At 39.2% G+C, this 23,436-nt stretch overlaps 1 protein-coding gene across 1 annotated transcript; it reads right to left on the minus strand.

The window, feature by feature from the left end:
• Positions 1-2,261: 2,261 nt before the first annotated feature.
• Positions 2,262-13,107, minus strand: NAPG (NSF attachment protein gamma). Its single transcript, XM_057397457.1, has 12 exons — positions 12,970-13,107; positions 10,846-10,913; positions 9,614-9,698; positions 8,961-8,978; positions 8,362-8,392; positions 7,762-7,871; positions 7,559-7,625; positions 6,868-6,938; positions 5,697-5,775; positions 5,154-5,233; positions 3,646-3,775; positions 2,262-2,830 (listed from the first exon to the last, which is right to left on the minus strand). The coding sequence occupies exons 1-12, from the start codon at positions 13,023-13,025 to the stop codon at positions 2,681-2,683; spliced, it is 945 nt and encodes a 314-aa protein (XP_057253440.1). The 5' UTR covers positions 13,026-13,107; the 3' UTR covers positions 2,262-2,680.
• Between the last annotated feature and the right edge of the window lie 10,329 nt (positions 13,108-23,436).

A 23,436-nucleotide genomic window follows, 5' to 3' on the forward strand; every position in this document is an offset into this window, starting at 1 on the left:
GTTCTACACTGCACTTGGCCATACTAAGTTACAGATAATTTAGAAATCTTTCAATTTTACATATACATTGCGTTGGCCATCACACAGCCTTCATGCACTATTTAGTTTCAGCGGTGGGTTTTTTTTGTTTTGTTTTTTGTTTTTTTTGGGGGGTTGTGTTTTTGTTTTTTTTTTTTTACAGTCAACACTGATTTTGGAAACTTCCTTGCTGAAAATGGTATCTTTCCCATTTTATACCATTTAAATGGTATTTACATAAGTGTGCAAATTGCTTTGAAAAATAGAAACAAACACTAACACATAATATACAGACAGCTTCTTCTATAGTTAGACATTTACTAAAAGGCAGTTAACATTCCTATCACACTTTCATTGCCTAAAATAGGAGAATAAGTTATATAAAATAGACCATCTTATTTTCAGACACTTTCATTTCAGATTTGGTCTTTGCAGCAACATTGCAATCACAGATTAAGATTCTATGCCTAAGATTCACAGAAACCCCATTCAGTGGCAGCTTAGTATGTTCAGGTTTATCTCAGATTTTCCACGTTTGGCACAGGGAAAAATAGAAAGTAATGGGGTTGTGGGGAAGACAGTCTTGCATATCTTTTTTTTTTTTTTTTGGCCATATGAAAAGTACGCTTTAAGAACTGAATGCATAAATTTTAATTTCTCTTTTAAGGGCCTGTTAGTGTTATAAGCACAGTTTAAATAAAGCCTGCAAGTTCTTTCACAGAAGCACACACAAGTTTCACTATTTTTCCTATGCATATCATCTTCTCAGATATCTGCAACTGTTCATGCACACAAAAAAAGCAAACTCCTTGGGACCACTCAACAAAATTCATTTCAGAATTGGAAGCAGCAGGAAATGCTTGAAGAATATTAGCTGGTGTTCCCAATGCTCCTACACATGCATTTTTTTTTTAGTACTTGTAATAAAGACTCCCCATAAAAAGTGCATGGTTCACCTTCATGAACAAACCCTGAAGGCAGAAGTTGAGTAAACAGAGTGAGTTGCTCCAGTGGTGAAAAAAGAAGAGTTACAGGAAAGTCTTGAAAACTGTATTTCATGTAGACCTGTGACCATCTTCAAGGAAAAGCATCTTGTTTAGACTGTTTTATAGAAGAGCAAAAGAAATGTCTATATGCATCATTAATAACAAATCCAAGATTATTTCATAATACAAAAAGATGAAACCGTTTTTTGAACACCTGTTAAATTGAACATGACTTTCACAGCAGCCCTGCCTGCAAACTGCACAACCCACCACGATGCTAGTGAGAGCCATCCACCCCAAGGAAAGTGAGTATTAGCCCTTTAAAAGTTTATTTTCATCATAATTACATCTGACACTGATGTCAGACATCACATACATATGTTAGTCATATGCTTGATATTTCTGAAGATGTCCAATTCCTTAATATGGCAGAAACTGTAGCAACACTTAACACTGTGCTTTTGGTCTATTGTTTAATTGAACTTTGGGCATCATGTATCACACACAAATCCCTGATGAATTCCAAGTGATCTCACCCTAGTGCAATCTTGATTTGGTTCTTCTGAAGAAACAGACTACCAATATAGCTCTTAGTATGTCAATTTTTAAGCATAAAATGGTCAAACTAATTTAACACACTACAGAAGCTTGCAAAACACATGATGACTTGAAACCAAAGTAAAATGAAGACACATTAAAATTTTGTTACTCTGGATCATGAACTAGTTTGAAAAATGGTCTTTGTAAAAGACAGCTGTTCTACACTTAAAAAATACAAAAGAATGTCTTCATAATGTAAGTGTATTGATTAGTAAACAAACACTTTGGACACTCTTGATCTCAAACGTATCATTGAAACACTCCACTAAGTTTGTATTAAACAGTGTCTTCAGAGCTTTATATTCAATGCACATTATCTGCTACCTTCAGTTTTTTTGGTTATAGCATGCTTCCCAAAAACCACTAAGAAAGGTTGTCCACTCTTTCCATTCACAAGTTGGACATGATACACTACACACACATTGACTTTGAGATCAATAAAGCTCTTAACATGAAAGATATGTGTGTATTTTTAGGCTTCAGATCAGTTCACTTAGTATTTTCCATATCCATGTGGATACTGCTCATAAAAAATAAGGTAGTAAAATAATATTCTGCAGTGGGTAAAAACATGTTGAAAACAAGCTGAATGCTCCCCCTAGTGTTTATACTAGTGAAAAATCCTGCATGGCACAGGCTGCCTCTAATGGTGGAGAGAAATAGCCAATGAATGATAGTATGTTTAACTCGGAAAACAATCACAAACTTATTACTAGGACAAAATTTTGTCAGCTGTTGAAATCCAGGATTTAAAAATTTGTACCACTCTCCATATTCCAGTGCTTCTAGGGTTTTGGTTTCTTTTAAACTGTGCTTTCAGTAAAAATTTATCTCAAATTTTTCCCATCAACTGCAGAGAGCGCCCTGAGGAAGCTACCAGGTAAGAAATGAAGTCCAAAGATGTTTCAAGATGATAGCTAAAATCACGCTTTTTCTCCTGCATTGCACCCAGAAGCTGCCAAGTTAATATTAGCATTCCTGTATCACAATTGCAATGAAGCTCTGATAAATCTGGTACCTTTGGATATTCTCAACATCACAACTAAGTCAGATATTTAAGACTACCTATGCAGTAGCTAACATAGTCCACCAGAATATTCATCCTCTTCCTCATCAGCATGAGAGCCCACTGCAGCTGGTCCTCTTGCTTTGTCTTGTGCAGCATTTGGCGATTTCTTCTTGATTCCACCTCCTGGGACCACCAAGGTAAGACCAAGCTTGGCATACTGACAATTGTAAGAAAAGTTTAATATCTGCACTATCACAGAAGTAACAACTTGCTGAGTTGCACTGCACAGAACTGATTGACAACACTAAACATGTAGGAAACATTCAGTATAGAAAAGCAATTGATGCTACTTTCAAAGTATATTTTTCCAGATTAGAATGAGCCTAACATTGGTTCATTTTTTCTCTCTCAAACATTCTGAGAATGGGATGCAAGATCCATATTGACACTGCTTATTATAGAATAATTTTGTCACACTCTTACCGCTTCTGTGTTTCAAACTTTATGTAAGAAAAGAAAATTCAGAATGCAGGTTTGCATTATCTAATGATGGTTCATATATTAAGTCTTAAAAGTGGCTTTCAGTAAGACCTGTACCGTAATTTTTACTATTCAACATAATAAAGTAAAACTGGACAATACTGTTACAAAGTCTGGCACTGATAGATGTCTCTTTTACTTCACACCTTTCCTATCAAAAAAAAGGTGGTGGGAAGGATGGGCACAATCAACAGTGCCATCCTCTAGGCACCATATTTTGTAATGTTTATACTGTATCAGCTATATGGTAATCCTGAGATAAAGCACAAGCAGCAAACTGTTCTGGCCCCTAAGGAACCAAACTGAAGAGAACCGATTTTTGTTCAACTTGTCAAACTTACACAGCAAACCCATAACAAACTGCTCTTTCACCTAAGTCTTCTCAACATTGCAAAGGAACAATGATGTGGGAACTTACATAGGCAGCAAAGTGAAAGAAGACAAAATTTCACAGGCACGGGGTAGATAAATCCATAGGAACTGCCTACTTACATCATTGTCCATGTATTTGAAGAGTGGCAAGTTACAGACTTCAGAAACTTGATCCTGATCTTGCTGGTCATAACCTTCTAAAAGTTGCTCTAGTGCTGCACAGTCTTCACTTCCATTAAATCCTGGTATACTGAAGGAAATTAAAAGTTTATTTAGGGCATTTCAGCAATCCACTTAAGAATCTGATGGACTGCTTATTCCACAAAACTGCCTATAACCACTGTGATTTCTCCATGTACATGGCTCATGTCCATAAAATTAAACTTTCGGTAATAGTAGTTTGCATGCTGAGAGCAAGACCAGAACCATAATCAAGACAAAAGACAATATTAGAATTCTTCAATTTTTACTCACTAGTAAATAAGCTTTTCCTCTACTTCACATACAGAAAAAATCTGTAATTAGTTTCTATATATAAAATACAAATTGAAGACTTAGAAAATAAGGGAAAGACGTTTAAAGATTAAATTTGAAAAATGATTTCTAAAACTAAAGTACAAATTAACTTAAACATATGTTCAAGTCATTTCACTAAAAACAATTCAGGTAAAATATGCTGTTTCAGTATTTTGTTACTGAAGTCTTAATGAAAGCTGAAATTGAGAGTTGCTGGGAAAGCCTCTGGAACCAGTGTTTAAAACTAGTCCAGACTCTGACACCAAGATTTTCTCCTACATGTGTAACGAATGCCTTCTTCATTTCAATGTATTCAACTGGACTACCTTCTGCTGTCTAAATTATATTTTGGTTCAATCACCTATTTTTAACAAAGTCATGAAAAGTAGAAATCTTGCTTTTCTTCTTCGAGTGCATGAGGGCAAGATCGTCTAGGTCAACATAATCAGAAATGTAGTAATTCACGTGCTGCAAACTTTTCTTTAACAAAAACAGTCAGATTAATCTTTCCCTCAATCTAATCACCATACTAGATAGTTTAAATGATTACACTGGGATGCTGCTATTACACGTTTTGAGATTGCACTCTGTATTTCCATCCTTAAACTGTAAAAAATTTAAAAATACAGTTAGAATTTCAACTTTTTAAGGGCTTCCATATATGGTGAAAAGACTCTGAAAAAACAAAGTTCAGTTACCAACATCCAGAAATACCCACTTTTAATCCTAAACATGTGTTTACAGTAGTTAATCCCTCTTTCTTCCATTTGAAACAAAGACACAACCCAAAGGTATCAGTAAGTCAAGAATGCCAGTCATAACACACTCCGCTCACCTTTTAACAAGGAAATAAAAACGGGAAGAAATTCTGATTTTCACCTCATTTCACCTGTCCCACATAACTAAGAATTACCGTAATAATTACAGCTAAACCTGTTAAGAGTGAAAAAAAGATTCCCAAGAGCCTTATACCAGGGAATGCTATTATTGTCCTGCAAGTCAACCAAAGTAGAGGCTTACAATTTGACAGTGTTTCCACCACTCTTTCATAAGAACAGATCAACATTAATGAAATATTCAGTGTAAAATTATAGGACTTGAAGGAGACTTACCTATAGCTTTCCCTCACACATCTTTCTGCGGCAACATAATCATTTCTGTGTAGATGAACTAAGACTTGAGCAATAGTTTTCTAAATAAACACAAAAAAAACCATGATGATTCTTTAGAAATTAACAATAAAGTATGAGAAAAATATGGGACTACTAATATTTGCTGGGAAAAAGGTCATTACAACTCACAATAATTCTAAGATACTTACACAAAATAGAACAACAGTGATAAAGTAGTAAGCCATATCCTCAGCAGGTGTGAAATAGATGACCTCCTACAACATTGTATTGAACTCTAGCACAAAGTAACAGTTTTTGTGATTAGTTCCTTTTTTATAACATCTTTATTTTTTATGTGTTTGCTGGTTTTGACATCTTCTGTGGATAACAGGGGAAACATGCACTACCACAAATTCTCATCATTTAGCAAGAAACTGATCCCTGAATCAAGAGGTACATATTGTCAGTCAGATGTCAGCTGCCATTATTTACCCAGAAAAACTTTCTAAGATGCACACTTCAAAATTCTCTCTTAGAATTTACCTTATAGCATGTTGGGTAATTTTCAATTTCTTTATAAATACTTTTTTCCTTTTGAAGAGACAACGCGGCTTCATCTAATCTAAAAAAAAAAAGAAAACAAAAAGAACAGGAGTATCAGTGCTAGGAATACAGCGTAATGAACCTGAGGCTAATGAGGCTAATTACAAAGTGTAACTAATGCAGTAGCAAGTCTACTGGAATAAACAAGAACACAACTGAAAATCAGCAGATCTTACCAACAGAACAGATAAAGAAAGATATAGTCAGCCACTCCTTCTGTATATATGCAAGTTAAGAACATCGCTGCTATTCATTCAGAGAAACCTTATTTTTCATAACATTGTACAAGATGAATACCTTGTTATGTACCCTAAGATTTCTTTATGTCATGAAGTTACTGTAAACAATCAGTAAGTCTGATATCCATGAACTATCAATATTAAGTCACAGTAACTGCTTTTGAGCATATTGAACTCCTAAAAACTAGTAATAGCACTTGAGCTATAACGCAGCAGAGCAACCAAATCTTTCAGAAGCTATGTGGACTTGCTTTCACAGAAAGACCTTCTGTGAAAGCCTTTCTAGCTTTTCTGACTACAATTCTACAGTGAAATAGCGTCTTTAAGTAGAATTAGAAAACAGGCAATTTCTTAAAGGAACTACATGTTTCAGTGAAGCAAGTCCAAGCTGAACTGCAGGTCAAGTTTGGTGCTAGCAATTAACAGTTAAAATAAACTCCCACTGAGACACCAAGATATACTCTTCTTTAAGAAGTCCAGAATCAGACTGCTGAAAACAGATTTCTTTCCTGAGGTTAGTCACCTAATTCTCCTAATATTCCACAGCTAAATTTTTAAGTACTACATATTACTGGTGGAAGAAAAAAAATTAATTCCTGAAGTAGTTTAAGCTCTGGTATATGCTTTTTAGCTTTTCAACAAACACAAAGAAAACAAAGCCTTACAGTCCACATTCTACTATCCCAGAACACAAAGCAGGTGGCTCCTGGAAAAACATGGCATATCCCACAGAAACTGAATTTTAGTATGAACTGCGTCTCAAAGCAGAATTAAGTAACTGCATATAAACCAAATAACAGCAAGAAAAAAAACTAAAATAAAATCACTATTAAAGATTCAATTACAATAAAAAAGGAGGCATAAAGCTGTACCTGCGTCCTCTGACTAGAAGTCTTGATGCCTTCCCTAGCATTTCTAATGCTTGCCGTAAGCGTTCTTCGTTCTAGAAAAGAACAAAAAAACCCCCTCATGCATGCATATTTCATTCACACAGAATTAAGACCACTAAACTTTAATCTAAGTATGTCATCTGTAAATTGTGACAGCTGTTAATTATTATAACCACAGTCCACACACTCAAGAGCAAAGTCACATCAATGCAAACTTGCCAATCTGGAAACATGTGACCACTGACAATAAATAAGTATGCCAGTGCTGTAGCAAAAAGGCAAATCATCTGCTCACGGGATGGGCAGAGCATCAGGCGAACTCTTCTTTGCCTTCAAAGAACTATTTTAAGCTCTGGGACTCAACAGCAGCCATGTTATCTACCCTTTGGGCTGTCCAACAAAAGGCAGAAAACTTGGCAACATACAAAATTCAGGTTCAATCAAGTCCCAAACTGAGGAAAAGGCAAAGCAAACTGATTTTTATAATCTCCTTCTCTTCAGCCTCATTACTCAGACACGTATGTGAAAAAAAGGAAAAATAATTTAGAACCTAACCATAAGCTTTTTAGCTTTTTCTTTTAGCTTTTCTAACTTTATAACCGATCCTAATCACCAATTCATTCATCTTCATGTAGTTTATCCTTGCTGGGGGGAGGAGGGGAAGGGAACTTACTTCAAACACTGATGCTGCCTGCTGATAGAGCTGCACAGCCTTCTCTGGGCTCACATTTTCAATTAACCTGCAATAAACATAAGCCATTTCTCTTCTGATGAAATTAAAGCATTTTTTACCTGAAAGCATCAAAAGACAAGAAAAAATACCAGAGATATACCTATGTGCTGCATACATTCTAGCCACCAACACGACAGACTTACTTTCCAGCCCGTTCCAGTGCAATTGCTGCTGTATCTGGTGTTCCATTCTCCAGGTACATCATACTGGCTTTCTCAATCAGCTGAACTGCTTCAGGGAGTCTCTGCATCTCCTGCAAAGCAATAGGCAGAGGGATGTTCCTGTCAGGAACTGTGCTTATGTACAATGAGACAAATCAAAGCAAACTGTAATACCTTATTTATTAGGATTCTAACTTTTATTTACAAACTTGTAGAGCTAGTGAAATTCTGTAAGATTCACTTGTAAGTACCAAACTTTCACGTAAGGCATGTATTTGTGGTAGTTTGGAGCAGAAGCAGCACCACTCATCCATTAGCCTCTGACATTAGGCCCTCCCCTTTCCCTCTACAACAGAAAAAAAAACATTTTACACTCCAATTACAAATGCAGCTTCTGCAGCTTCCCTAACCAACTGACACTGGAGGGGGACACACACACACACAACGACAACACACATTATGAATCAACAGAAAAATCACCTCAATATACAGTTTGGTTACATATAATTCAAAAATGGCCCAATGCATGATATTCTTCACTATAAGCCAGAACTTTTTTAAAAAAATAGTAAATGAACATACCTTTAGCATCATGCCAGCTTGTTCATAAGCTCTGCAGAGAAAAAGTTTACAATTTAGTTATGATGTATTTTAGCAAGCTGTGGCTACAGAGCAAAAGTTACCATGCAACAGCTATCATTTCACTGTTAACATTTAATGCTTTGAAGATGTTTCAAGTGTTCTATTTAATGAGGCAGCACATGTGTAATGTTATCTTCACAAATTAAGTATGTCACCCATATTCCCTACTAAAATTTATTTCTCATGATCTGACCCACAGGCAATATCTGGATTACTTCTCATTATCTGCTTGATATGAAGTACACTCCAATTAAGTTTCTTTATAAGCTCAACAGTGTAGAACTTCAAAATTACAAAAAGCTCAGCAAAGAAAAAATATTTGGTATCAAAAGGTGCTGAAGAATGTCAAAATTATTATTTTTTCACATGGCCATTGCAGGTTTTCAAGCTTCCCTAGCCCGCACTTCCATTAAACTGATTTGGAAACAATGAAATCACTTGAATCATACCATTTACTACAGCAAGATCAAAATAATAGTTCGTGCTTGTACCATATGTTAGAATTTTTTTTCCAGATTATTCAGTGCTTCTGTACTTACTTGGCGGCATGGAAGAGACTGGAAGTAACATGTCAAAGTCAAGGACAAAAGCCACAAAATATAATGCAGAAATATTATTACAGCACAAAATCTTACACAAGTACTAGTTTCAAAGCAAGGAATCCCACAAAGGCAAAATCAAACCTACTACATTTGTAGGCAAGGCATTAAAAAAAAAAAAAAAAAAAAAAAAAAAAAAAAAAGTGCTTCTAAGGACAGAATAAATGCAACATACCAACGAATAACTGCATGTAAAGTTGAAAAAAAGCATATTTAAAATGTTCTTGGATATTAAATACCACTACAAGTACTGTAATTATGTCAGAGTTGCACTTAGATTATACTATCCACTTCCAGGTATTTAAGAATAAACAAAGCTGTAATTTCTGAAGCAGTATCCAGACATCTCAGGCATTGGTCAGCATCTTATCACTCCACTTGTTACGGGAAAAAACACAGATTTTTTTAAGCAGAAGAATTTTTTAGTTTTGCCACTCAGAGAACATAGAAAGTGTCTTTTAGAAGTCAATTTTGTTAGCTTGACCAAACGTGCAAATATATTAAATACATCTTCTCCCAACTCCTCTTACACCATCCTAAGTAGCAATTAGTCAGCTTCTTGAAAAAAAGACTAGCATTTAATGAAAAGATACGCTTTATTGTTTTCATGCGCCTCAGCTTCCCGTAAGCAGGCTTCCCTTGCCTGGTCAAACTGCTTGGCGTTCTTAAAAGCAACAGCTGCAAGAAATCAAATAAAGTTCTTATTTATATCTTGTAGATTTCATTTTATCACCACTTCTGCTCAAGAATTTAGCCACCTAAAGATACAAACAGACTCATTAATGAATGGTTACAGTTTACCAAGATCTTCCAAAAAAATCCTATGACATTCCTCCTTGCTTCATTAGTCACTTAGTCACCATTAAAAACATTTATTACCAACAACACGTCCATACCATCATTGTACCACACATTGTGTATAACATGTTTAGCTGGATTTTAGAACTCATTCTGTATTTTAATGACTGAACTGCAGGAATGCATGTGTATACAGATTTAATCATTAGAGATTCTACAAAATCAGTATGGCAGAAATATAACTGCACTATCAACAAAGCATACCTATAACAGCTTCCTCAATACAATTATTTCAGGGCACAAATACGTATTTTATTCCCATTAGGCTGATAGGATTTTAAAGTAGGATTTAAAATAAATTTCAATTTATAAATGTTCCAGTTGCCTTTCCAAGTTTGTGGGTTTATTTCTATTCAGGCTTAAATGAATGAGTAAGAATGCCTAGAGCAAAAGGCCAAAAAAACCCCCATGATACATAACTCTTATAAAAAAAAGAAAAAAAATTGTTTAAGAGCAAAAAGGACTCAATTAGTAAGAATTTTATATTCATTGTAACACGTGTAGTGGGGAAAAAAGGATGAAAGAGATCTTACTATGCCTAAAAAAAACCCTGGCAGCACCTCTCTTACTGAGACAGTCTTTGTCAGGATATGTTTCCTAATATGATGAAAAAGAGAAGTCTTAAAACCAGCTCAAATATTTGTATTTTGTAGGTAAAGTCATAGGTTTTAGAGGACAGACAAGTGATAGAAGGAAAGCTTTATATTTATCACAAGCAGTAATATACAAAGTAGAAGTTATAGGCTTGGGAAAAAAAAAGTTCTGACAACTGTTAGAGCTCTCCAAGTACAATCTGTAATTTAATTTACCATGCTACTAAGAGTATTTGTTGTTGAACTGTCTTCACAACGGTTTTACCTACACAGCAATGTACTGAAAATATGCAAAATTCTACCAGTATTATTACCAGTATTAAAGAATACTTTGAAACTGTAAAGTATGTGGCCATATTTACAGCCATGCATACCTGCCTTCCCATATTCGGTAGCTGCACTGTCATAATCTGGTTTCCACTTTAAGAATCCAGTTTTCAGACTGAAATGCAAGAGGAAAGGCCTATTAGCAATTAGTGAAGATTTTATGTTTTACCTTCAAAGCACTTCAGATATACTCAAAACTGTAGACTACCTGTGAAAAGAAGCAATTACCTATATGCCAGTAGTATGGTGCCATCGCTACTGTAAAAATAAATGCTGCTTATTGTTCAGAACTGCATAAAGCACTGCAGTGATCTCCCATAGTTATGTCCCCCCTAACATGCTTCCATCATCCCTAGAGTCTTCACAAGTCTAGCTCCTCAACTGTAATTAGTCAACAGAAGAAAAATTATCCCACCTACACCAACACGGCATCTCAAGATTTCTAACACCACAAAACCTGACAATATTTTTTTTGCTACACATCGTAAAGATGTTGGTGTACCTCTACAGCAATTTTTTGCGGCTGAGAATTATCAAAGACTCTCCACTGCATTCACAAATGAAAGCATTTACTTACCAACACAAAGACAAAGCCTTATATATAATTTATAAGTCTACAATAGGATATGACACTAAATGGCACCATGTGCACTCACAGAACATATATATAGGAAAGAAAAACCCTGCAAAATGAGGTGAGTCACTAGGCAATGCTGACTTCAATATTAGGACTTCTTCAATTCCAAAACAAATATAAAAATTACCATAACTTCACAGTTAACTTCCATATCTGTTGTAAGCAGACACTTCATGCTTAATTTGGAAAAAACATTGTATATAGACTTTGCATTGGTTTTGTTGTTTTACTTGGCCGAAAACCACAGTACCTCTAAATCAAGTCTTTATATTGTGTTGTTTTAAACACAGGCAAAGTCTCAAATGCATTGAGCTGAAATAGACAATGCTTTAATCCACACACAATTTGAGATGTAGGCACCTTTTATTTCAAATGCTTGTCAGGAAAAGGTTAAAATGAATTTCACTGAAAGGCACTTTTGGTCAACTAATTTGAGTAAGATAATCAGATACAGATGTTTTTATTCTGAAGTCTCTCCTCTATCACAGTTTATACTTTTGATCCGTGATTTCCCGATGGCCCGTCACTATTCTTATTAAAATTATAGCATCTTTGGATTAGTCAGATCTATTACATCTACACTGTAGTCTTTGAAATTCAAACTTATAAACAAAATTGCTACATTCAGTGTTAAAATACATATTAAAAGACCATCACATGGAGATATTAAGCCCTCTGTGCCTGCACAGGTCTTGGAAGCCATCTAAAAAGAAACAATGAGAGAGTTCTCATGGCCAGGAAACAAACACACAGCCCATCTCAGCAGGTCTAAACTTTTATTTATCAGAATCCCCATAACGCTTTTCTCCCACTTGTCTTTCTCCCACTGACTTTAGCAGAAGACCAGAAGTGACTCCTTGGCCTTCCAGTTAGGATCAGAGCAATAAAGGCTACATGGCCCTTAAGGAAACTACTCAGGCTCCAGCCCTCAAGGCTCACCGACTTCTTAGTTTTCAGGACTGCTTTACTCTCCCAGATAGGGGAAGAAGGGTGACCTCTAGCACGCAGCCCCTGTAGGGAGAGACCTCTGAGGCAGAACAGAGGCCAAACAGCCATGTTCTTCTACTCCCTCCGCGCCGGCCTACCCCAGCCCCGCACCTCCCTCCCATTCCCCGGAGCTCCCATAACCTGGCACTTGCTGTCCCCCCTCAGCCACTCCGTGCGGCCACCACCTCCCACCAGGCTACCCCTCGTCAAGGCTCCGCGCACGGTACCATGGGAGCTGTAGTTCCCCCGAGGGCAAACGGGCGCCGGCGAGAACTACAGTTCCCCGTCGCGGCCCGGAGTTGGGGGGGGGGAATGTCGAGCGGCCGCACTAACCGGGCGGACAGCAGCCCCCGCGCTCAGAGGCCGCGGAGGACGACCGCAGCAGAAAGCAGCGCTATACCGCGGAGCCCCGCTCGAGCAGGAGGCGGTACGCCGCCTCCGTGGGGCAGGAGAGCCGGGCAGGCCTGACAGCCCGAACGATGAACTGGCAACCATCGCACCCGCTCACCAACTTCTCCCCTCCCCGGCCTCCCTCCCCTCTGCTCACTATTTCTCCGCTTTAGCGATGTGCTCGAGTGCTTCGTTGATCTTCTGCGCCGCCATCTCGCTAGCACCCCGCTGCCGCTACGGGACGCCGCAGAGCTCACGGGGCGTCGAGAGGCGGAGCTCAGCTCTCTGTCTCTTCACTGCGCCTGCGCGGCTTTGACGGGGTTTGTTGCGGGGTTGGTAAGGCGGACGTTGTTACGGCGGGTCAGGTGGATGTGGTAGAAAAAGAGTGAAATTTCACGTTAAAATGATTATATAGAGCAAGAGAAATTACTATATTTGAAAAGTTTTTGAATCAATAGTAGACTTCTGTATATTAAAAGAATGCTATAACTTTGCTGTGGTAGCCTCAGCAGTAGAAACTAACATAACGAGAAAGATACAGGATGCCTGGCCTAAGACCTACTAGTTTAGAACAGCGAAGCCTTGTCTAACTGTGCGTCTTGATAATACAGACATTCATAATTTTTGTATTACTTACAAGGAGGCTTTGTCTAGAAATGGAAACCATGTATCTTAAGCAGCAGAAAGTTTCATCTCTGCAATATTGGTAGCTTTGTGAAATCATTGCAACATAAAAGGACAAGCCAAGCGAGAAAGTGAGAATGCTGACATCCACATAATGGTTGGGGCCTGTCCAAAGAGCAGAAAGGTGAAAAGAATAAGGGGAGGAAGACTTCTTACTTCATCTGAGGAAGACTCCTTACTTCATCGGGACGACCACCAGAGGGGGCTGCGCAAGCGTAGAAGAGGCTGATGTCGTAATGGACTAATGAAGTAATCCTTAATGCATATGTATTAGTTACGAAATTTTAGTGTATAAATTGCGAACGCGATGTGACGGGGTCGAAGCCAGATTTGGGTGCGTGCCCCTAGTTTCCCAGCGCTGCAGTAAAGCACCTCATATAACCATTCCGGTGGTTATGTGTCAATTCTTACACTAACAGATATACGGGTCGTAGACCCCAGTTTTTGGTAAGGGAGATTGTCCTGCTCTTTTCTCAGCAGCCATCTGGATGGTATCACCTGGCAGAGGTTGCGCAGGTCAATAGTTGCCTGTTGTGTTGGGCTATGCCTCTCTCAGGGAAGGAGCCCCTAGCCCTGGTCTGTCCAGTTTCTGGTAGAAATGCACAACTGAAGGGCCAAAGGCTGAAAAGCTCTGGTTGCTCTGTTCTGAGAGAAGCCTCCAGAGGCCTGTTTGCTGAGGCGTACTCCTTTGACTCACCTCAAAAAACAAGCAGCAGTCCCCAGGCTGGCACAGAAATCTAAATCTGAAGTGAGTGGTGGTTGAGCATCCAGAGTTGCTAATGCAGGCTACGCAATCATGAAAGATACCAAAGTTACACACTTGGTAATTGGATTGACATTACTGCCCATTCGTCCAGTTTCCTTCACTCCTTATTTTTGTTAATTTGAAACATCCTTGAGTAACAAAAAACTGGTGATAGAGCACAGGAAGGTGTTTATTCTCATTATTGTATTTCCACAGTCTGAGTAAGAGAAGTATTTATCAACACAAGAGAGAAAAAGAATCTGGTTAAACTTGCAAAACTCTTTATCAAAGCATAGGAGTTATTGAAAGCCCATACAGCTTACAGGAATCAGAGTTGTCCAATTTTTTCTACCTCAAATGGTGACAAGAAGCATTATTTACATGTTTGTGTTTACTCTAGGTAGGCATCAAACTCACAGGTCTGAATTGCTGTCACTTCGTTTTCCTTTTCCCACATTCCCTTGACAGGTAAACTTAATTGTCTATCTTTGATTCTTACACACATTTGAGAGGCTATCATTTATCATGCAGGTGGTAGAAAATACAAATTGGCAAGTGCTCACTGGTAGCAGGTAAAAAGTAAAGGAACCTATGATAGGAGAGATTCCTGTGTCATTTCTTCTGTCCATCCTTTCCCTTGCTATGGCAGCCAGGATAGATCTGGCTATATAACTATGAGCTTACTGCAGTGCCTATCAAATAAACTTGTGTTAGCTGGGAAAATGAAATCGTAGAACTGTAGCATTAAAGGACAGAGTTATCTCAGAGTGTGTCTCTAAAACACCCAGTTAATGACTTATTGTTTGTGTGTTTGTGCTCCTGATCTGCAGTGTTCCCTGGGTTATAAACGGCTGTTCACTTTCTAGTGAAACTACATGTGTGTACTGTCTGGTTACACTTTATACCGGAATGACCAGATGAAAGATTTCCAGGACTACTATTAAATGAAAGAGGATATTCCTGAGTAGCTTTTATATTGTAGACATGGAACCTCTGGAGGTTTTACATCTGGGAAGGATCATATCACAGCATCTGGTACTTAGCTGTGATTTAGAATTTAGTGTTGAAAAATTACCAGGTACAATGAGAAAAAAATATTGCAGTGATAGCTGTTATAGTTTTCAAACTTTTTAAAGTATAAGCTTACAGGTTTTGTTTACTAGGCAGATATGAACTCTACAAATAGCTGTACTAGTAGAAGCTATTGATCATTAACCAGTCCTCAGCTGCCCATCACTACAACTTGCAGATGGTTTTTGTCTCCTATCTAAGCATTCCCATAGGTGGTAGTAGAGGCACAATAGCCTTGAGTTGAAGAAGGAAGAGCTTAAACTACAAGAAGTTCTTAGAGAAATGTGATTCAAGTAGTCTCCACTGGCCCCACTCTTTAACATTAATTGGAATTATGCCACATATCAGTAGCAATAAAGATATCCTTATCCTTCTTGGCATCTTTTTCTTCTGCTATTTGGGTAAGGAAGTAAACCCTTTCTCACTGAATCTGTGGGGCCTCTGCTGGGATGAGGGAGTGTCAAGGCCAGGGACATGGTTGAGTCACCATCCGCCCAGAGGTAGAAGTCACATGTACGGCTTAGTGTTGAACTTGGCAGTGCTAAGCTAACTGTTGGACTTGATGATCTTAAAGATCTTTCCCAACCTAAGTGATTCTGTGGTTCTGAGATTCTGTTTTTTCATGTACACTGTTGCAACCATAGGCATCAGGTTATCAAAAATGAGATGCACAAGCTGATGGAGCTTGTTCTGGCTGAAATGGGTTAAAAAGCACTTGTGTGAGATTTCATGTGGCTAATCTCTGGCAGGAGGCTGCAGGCAGGCAGCTGGGGACAGCATCTTCCACCATTATGGCTGGGTCCATCCACAGCCTTGGCATAGTGACAGCCTGGGCTTCCTTTAGAGAGCTGTTGTTAGTTGTGAGACTAGCAGTATGACCATAGTTAAATTTGTTTGCCAGTTAACTCTTAAATTTTATTTGCTGTAAATATCATGTTCTTGTGCAGAAAGTCAGGATTAACTGCAGTGAGCTGTATTTTAAATCAGCTGCTGAGTCCTGTGTGCTACTCCACTGGACCTGGAAGGTGAAATTTAGTTTTCCTAGATCGGGATTTCCCAGCTCTGTCAGATAACATTTTTTGGCAGCAGGACATGGAATGTTTTACTTTGTAATTTATTAGTGCCTGAGTTGGAGTTGTAACTACAATAGCAACAGCTATGCCACCACACTGAGGAAATAACCAGTGAGGCAGGGAGAGGGTTCTGCATATTCATACTCCCAGGCAGACTGCTACTAACACTAATGGTTTAGGGAACAATTGGCTTAGACACATTTGTGCTCATTAGATACACAGAAATGTGTTCTGTGATCACTCCATCCCAGTGGCTGCATCTCTGTGCTCAAGTAAATTTTCTTTTCCTGTCTTCAGCATTAAATCCATATAATTCATTTGACTGTGAGACATTACTAGTCCCTGTCTTAATGGATATGGCAGAAAGCATGCAACTCTGAGTGCAGCAAAATCAATAAAGACTGGTTTTCTGTAGATTTGTGTCTCCCTGCTCGTTGTCTTTAATTAAATATCAGATGACTGCTGTTTAAGAGAAAAGGCTGCAGTTTTGGTTGGGGGTTCTGCACCATCTACCCCAGCGGGGGCTAATGCCTCCACCCAGAGAGAGCTGCTGACGGGAGAGGCTGCAGTACAAACCTGTGATTGCTGGAAGGGGAGAGATCTTTCTCCTGGGCAGGGACAGGCAACAGACCATCCTGCAAAAGGTGTGCCCAGGTGGAGGACCTCCTGCAGAAAGTGCTGAGCTGTAGGAGGCAGTGAGAAGGCTGAGTAACACCAGGGAGGTTGAGAAGGAGTTAGATAGTTTTTCCAAGCACGGTCTGCAGTGGATCCAGAACTCACAAACCAACAGCCAAAACCTCCCCCAGTGGTGCACACAGAAGGAAGGGGGTCAGTAATGCAGAAGAATGGAAGCTTGCAACAGCAAGGACTTGCAGGAAGAAGAGATCTCCCAAAGCCTGAGGTCCCCTTGCAGAACCACTCCACAGACTGAAGAGGAAGGACCTGTCACATCAGCAGAGACACTGGAGCTGAGTAAGGCAGCCTGATCTGCTCCCAGTGTAGCAACCAGCAGAATTAAGAAAAGGCGGTGGGTGATGGTAGGAGGCAACTCTCTTCTGAGATATACAGAGCACCCATCTCCACCCATTTGGATGTGGTGGATGTTTATTTGGGACCTTCGCAACCATGTAACTATGGGTTAGAAGATCTCTGGTAGCCAGAATAGGTACTGATGGCATTGCTGGCAGTTGGCCACACTCATGGAGGGCAGGGGTTTCTCACCCTCCTCACTTCTCACATCAGTTGCTTGTAGGCTGATGTCAGTGTCCCACACTGACATGTGTGGGACTGATTGGAGAGGCAGTCACTCATGGTGGAAGTGTGACACCATTGCAAGCCACAAAAGTCCATGTTTCTGAACTCCAGCCTGAAAACATCCATTTACTCTTCCGCCAGTCTTTTGTGGTCCCTCATGTCCCTAAGGACCATGTAATCCTGCAAATAAAATGAACTTGTTTGTGTGGCCACCTGTAACCTGTATTGGTCATAAAGCCACATAAAAATGTGATGGCAAACACGAGCCAGACAGACCACACCCAAACAGCTTCCTGACTTTGCCCAGTCACACCTGCGGGCCCAGGGTCAGGACAATGATTTTAGGATCTATTGCGAAAATTTGGTTTCACTTAAAGGGAAAATTATCAAGTGGTCAGTGAAGCCAGTCAATAGAGAGGAAGCAACTGTAACTCCAAACACTGGGGCAGATGCTAGCTTGGGTTACCCTGAAGGACATCCAGCAGGACCAGGAGGAGGTGTAGCCTCTACTGCAGAGCCCAGCTAGTAACTATAATCCCTTCTGAAGAGAGTCATGGTTACTCCTTCAACAAGTGTAGAGATTACAGTCTTCCCTCAATGGCACTGTGAATGAGTTCTCTCTTCTGTATTTGTCTTTGTATTTCATGAACCCTGCTTAAAGTTTACATTTTTTATTCACTTTTCTTTCTAGCACTGTCAAATTTCATTGCATTTGACTAATGACTTCCAAAGTTAAGGTGGGATATAAACCAATACATGGAGTATGATCATATCCACTTGTTTTTTTGGGAAACAAGGTTTTTATTTCCATATACATCAATACAAATCTATAGAAAATGTGTTCCTGAGTGCATCTAATATGCTCCACCCCTGTTGTTCCCAGCAGTGATTCCCAGGATGGAATAATTGGCAATACATTGTTTCATATTTATTTCTTCTTGCCTTTTCCTGTGTGGTGTTAGGTATATGCATAGCCATGTTGTGACCTGAGTTGGAGAACTGATCTGGCTTTAGTTAAAAAAAGAGATAGGTAGAGTCTTGCTGCAAAATAATAGATCTTTACTGAAGGCCTTGTCACACAAAGCTGATTTGGTCAGCATCTTTAAGGGGTGTCAAGTCTCTTTTACCCTGTGACATAATTTGGCATATATTTCTTTTTCTGTCAGTAGTAGCTTCATTATCTCCCAGTCCTCATTATGCAAGAATGTTCACACCCAGCCCTGCTACTCTGCATTGTTCCAGCACAAATGTTTGTGTGGTCTCTCAGTGAAGAGATTCTTACTTTCTTGGCTAGGTTCTTCTTAGCAGGCTCTGTTCCCTCAGGCAATTTACCAAGCAGTCACACCTGCACTAAAAGGGAGTCAGGAGTATCTTATATGGTGGGAGCATGAATTGCTTAATTTAAGTACATGCTAAATGTGTAATCATAGATCTACTTTAGCTTCTGTTTCTGTTGATGAAGCAACCTCTTCAAGATCAAGCGCATACACCATTTAAAGATGTGATACCTTTTGTGCTCCAACTTTTCAACTCCAGGACCTCTGGAAATCTCTCCCCTTTTTCTTCATTCTCCTACTTTCTGAATTGTTCTCCACATAAGGCTATTACATCAAACTCTCTTGGTAGGAAGCCAATATATCCAGTGTTAATGGCTTTTGAGGGCTCCTTCATTGCTTAACCACAAGATACTCGGTGCCTCATGGAAGTAATGTGGAAAATGAAGTATGACATTTAGCATTGTTCCCCAAATCAAGGCATTCATAACTTGACATGAGCATGTATCCTTCAATCTGTCATTGAAATAGAGTCACTGACATAGATCCCAGAATAGAGGCATGAAAACATAACAGTTTTCATCAGTTTTGAAAGCATAATAAGATTTTTCCACTTCTCTACAGGACTGCCAAATTGCATAATGAATAGTCTTCCAGATGCCAGCTTCTACTCTATATCCATGAATAGGGGAGTGAGGTTGTTTCCTCACATGGCCTGATCCTCACATGGCCTGATTCCTCACATGGGCAGTCCAGTGAGACCAAGCGTTTCCTCTCCAATGGCCTGATCACTAATGTCCAGTAAAATCATTAAGTCTGTCCCATTTTTTGGTCATTTCTACTGACAGGATAGTTTTGCACTCCTAAAGCAAGATTTGCAGAGGAGCAATAACATATGCTTTTTTTTTTTTCTTAACCTTTGTCAACATTGTTTTCCTTAATCTGCTTCACAGCTGACTGCTTTTGAACCAGCAGTGCAGTCCTAGACAGAAGCTGCTATGCAGTGCTCTCCTCTTTTGAGCTGTGAATGAGACACCTTAGTACTTAAATGCTGGCAGAGGCACAGCTAGTGATCTTAGTTAAGTTCATTTTCGCAGTATGCATTGTTACTAGGTTTCATTCTACATGGTAGTATGGAGTAATTAAAATATCTTCTTCATCCCTCCAGTGTTTTATTCCTCAGCATAAAATGCTTTCTGGCATTAATTGCTTTGGTCATGTATCTGAACATCCTACCACCTAACACCGTTCATTAAATAACTGTATCAGACCCTATTTCTCCTGGCAGAGGAATCAGTTCTCCCAGTCTGAATTGTTACTTACATACACTGTTATCATGCTCCTGCAGTACATGTCTGCAACAGCCCAAACTATGCACTTCTACAGAAGTCTTATTTAATGAGCTGATTATGAAAAGTTCTGTGGCAGCCATGGGTGTATGCTGTGATGAAGGCCTCCCAGGGTATTGAACTCAGTTCCATGGGCAGCCCTGCTGACTGAGAAATTAAGCGCTATTGCGCTCAGTGTAAACATCAGAAGTAAAGAAAATAAACCTTCCAGTTCATTTAGCATTATTAAAGCTGGTGATACTACAGCATTGCTCCTTTGGTAGGAGAATTTGATAATAGAATTCCATTTGGTGGAGTGGCCTAAAGACTCTTTAATCCCCTACGAAGACTGCATCTGTAGATTAGGTGTTAGTCTCTAGATAAAGGTAGTAAAAATCTCCTTTACAGTTCAGTCTATGGACTGGAGAAGATCTCCTTCGAATCACTAAAGTGACTGAAATTTCCATCCTGTATAAAACCTCAAACCTTTCTAGCCCCTCCATGTGAATAAATACTGTCAAAAGCTGTAAGAAGAATTCAGTGGGCTCTGTCATCCACATATACTCTGACATGCAGTTTGGGTTCACTAGTCATTATGAACCTTTGAAAAATTGTTTAGAAGGGTTGGACAGAATGTTCGTAAAGCACATTCCTACTAGCTCTGACTAGTTGTCTGTTGTCCGCAATCTAGAGGTGGTTTTCTCCAGAAAAGAAAATATTTATGATTTTGTGAAAATAATCTGAAAGATTAGGTTATCTTATATTTGGGCTATCCACAGATAAGTAATTAAACTGTTTCTCATATGCAAAAAACGTATGAGGGTGAACATAGTAAATTCTCTTAAAGATAATCATCTTTAATGTCATCTTCTCTGAAAACACTAGTGGGAGTATGTCATAGAGGAATCAAAGCCTCCTTGTAAAAACCCTTTATGCTTACCCTTAATGTGGAAGATGAATTTATGTAAATGGGGGTAGATCTCCATTTGATTTTGAAGAATTCTAGAAGTGAATCAACTGCCAGTTCTTTTTTTTAAGCTTCAAAATGTATTTTCTTGTCTGTAAACCTGCTCTACAACGAACAATCACTGCACTTACAGATCTGCTTCCCCTCCCTACATACATTCTTAATAAAAAATACAGAGGAGGAAAGATAAGGTAGTGTTTCCCTGCAGTTCTGTGTGCCAGGTCTTTCCTGTGATGGATGTGCTTCTTCAATACCTTTGTGTTGCAGAGTATTGCAGAGCACTGTGTCATGCCCTACTTCTCTGTGTTTGCTTTCATCTGGTTTCTAGTTTTGGTTTTGCTCATTCATTGCTTTCTTCTCTCTCCTTTTCTCTTATAAGTGCTGCTTGTAATGAAGGTGTTCCATCATAGTAACACTAGACCAAAATACATCTTTTCTTATGCATGGTTTAAAGGCTGCAGAAGTAAACCAGAAGCACAGATGGGTGCATGGGCCGGGTAATCTTTTCTACACAGTTGGATAAAGGCTCCAGCAAAAGCAGGAGGGAAAACTGTTTTAAGTGCAGCTCCTCACTTCATCTGTGGCTTCTAGGCTCCAATACAAGAGAGATACCCCATATTCCCATGTCATTTGGAAAATTGCCCATATGATTCAAAATTGTATGGAAAGAAGTAGTGAGGAATTACAGAATGACAGAACTATTGAGGTTGGAAGCCTGGAGATGGTCTCCCCTGCTCAAAGCAGGGTTAGTCATAGGAGGCTGCTCGTGGCTATGTCCGGTTGGTTTTTGAATATCTCAGTACAAAAAGCATGCAGGAATGAATCATAAATATCATAAGCAATCCTTACAATAACATTAAACTGTTGATATTTACAATGGCTTGCACTGAAAAATGGTTTAACAAGATAAATTCTTTCCCATTTGTCATATTTAAATCAAAACCAAATCTCTCTGAAAAGATGCTCTTTTGGAGCTGTGTACAGTATTTGGCAAGTAGAATCCAACAGTCCATATTGTGTAAAAGTCAGAGGAGAGGAGCTTGGCTTCCCTTCTGGAGCTCAGTCTTGTGAACATAGCTCAATAAATGATCTCTCAGATTTAATGGCTGTTGTAATGAAACTCAGCAAACACAGGAGGGCTCTGTTTGAACACGTATTAAGAAACATTCAGGGGGGTGCCAGAAAGGAGTGGTATGTTCTCGTGTTACATAACCTTAAGCTAAATAGCAGTGCAGTTTAGAAAAGTAGAAGATCCTTAAACGTTTGCTGTGAAATTACTGCCTTGTTTTGGGTGGATATTGGTTTATATCTAAACAGTGTCTCCATGCTGAGCATAGAAATATAAAATTAAACCACATGAGCCCCAGCTGAAGTGGCCCACTATAAAACAGAAAATTCCTGATTTTGCCATTTATACTAAAGGTATTGATTCTTTAGGAAACAGGTTTAGGTTTACATGTCACAATCCATCACAAGCAGGCTTCTGACAGAAAAAAAATGGGTTTTTTTTCCTTGATTTTACATCACATATACTAATTTCTCCATATTGCTACCATGGAAACAAATGGAGATTAAAGGAAGCAGGGAACAAAAAGCCACTATTGCATAATGGGGTTTGGTCACTCCTCCACAGAGACAAACAGGCTTTCACAACAGGGCTCTGCTGCAGCACTGCAGTATCACTGCATGTCCCTCAGGGCAGGGACCATGCTTGTCTGTGCCAATGTGCAGCTCATGGCAGACAGCTTGCAGAGAGGCCTCCACCTCGAATGGAAGCAATGGGGTTGTGCAGTCGTTCAGTGTCAGCTATATCAGATGCACCGAAGTGAATATGTCTCTCACATCAGGCAGTGCTATGGGAGAGGGTGGATATCTCTTCCTCACCTGGCTTGCCCTGCTCGATACCCCATCCACAGGGCAATGCTGTGAAAACAAATAGAGGGTAATAGTATAGCAGCCCCTGCAAGAAAAATGATTTCTCCAGTGCTGATGAGAACAGTAGAGGTAATGATTAGCAATGACAGGTGTAACAAGGAAACGGAAGCCATAGTTTCCTTGTCTGTCTGCAGGTACCTACCTGTGAAGGAATGCTGCTTTGCTGGGGCTAAGGCACTGCTACTGGACTTTATGCAGGAGGTGTCATGGGCTTGTCATCCATGGGCTTGTCATCCATGACTCCATATAAGGAGCTTTGTTCCAACATTTCTTGCTATGAAAAGCAACACCAC

The sequence above is a fragment of the Pezoporus wallicus genome, unplaced genomic scaffold (genome assembly GCF_028554395.1).
Source record: "Pezoporus wallicus isolate ANWC-B61680 ecotype Strahan unplaced genomic scaffold, APGP_CSIRO_Pwel_v1 contig_227, whole genome shotgun sequence".
Classification (NCBI taxonomy): Eukaryota; Metazoa; Chordata; class Aves; order Psittaciformes; family Psittacidae; genus Pezoporus; species Pezoporus wallicus.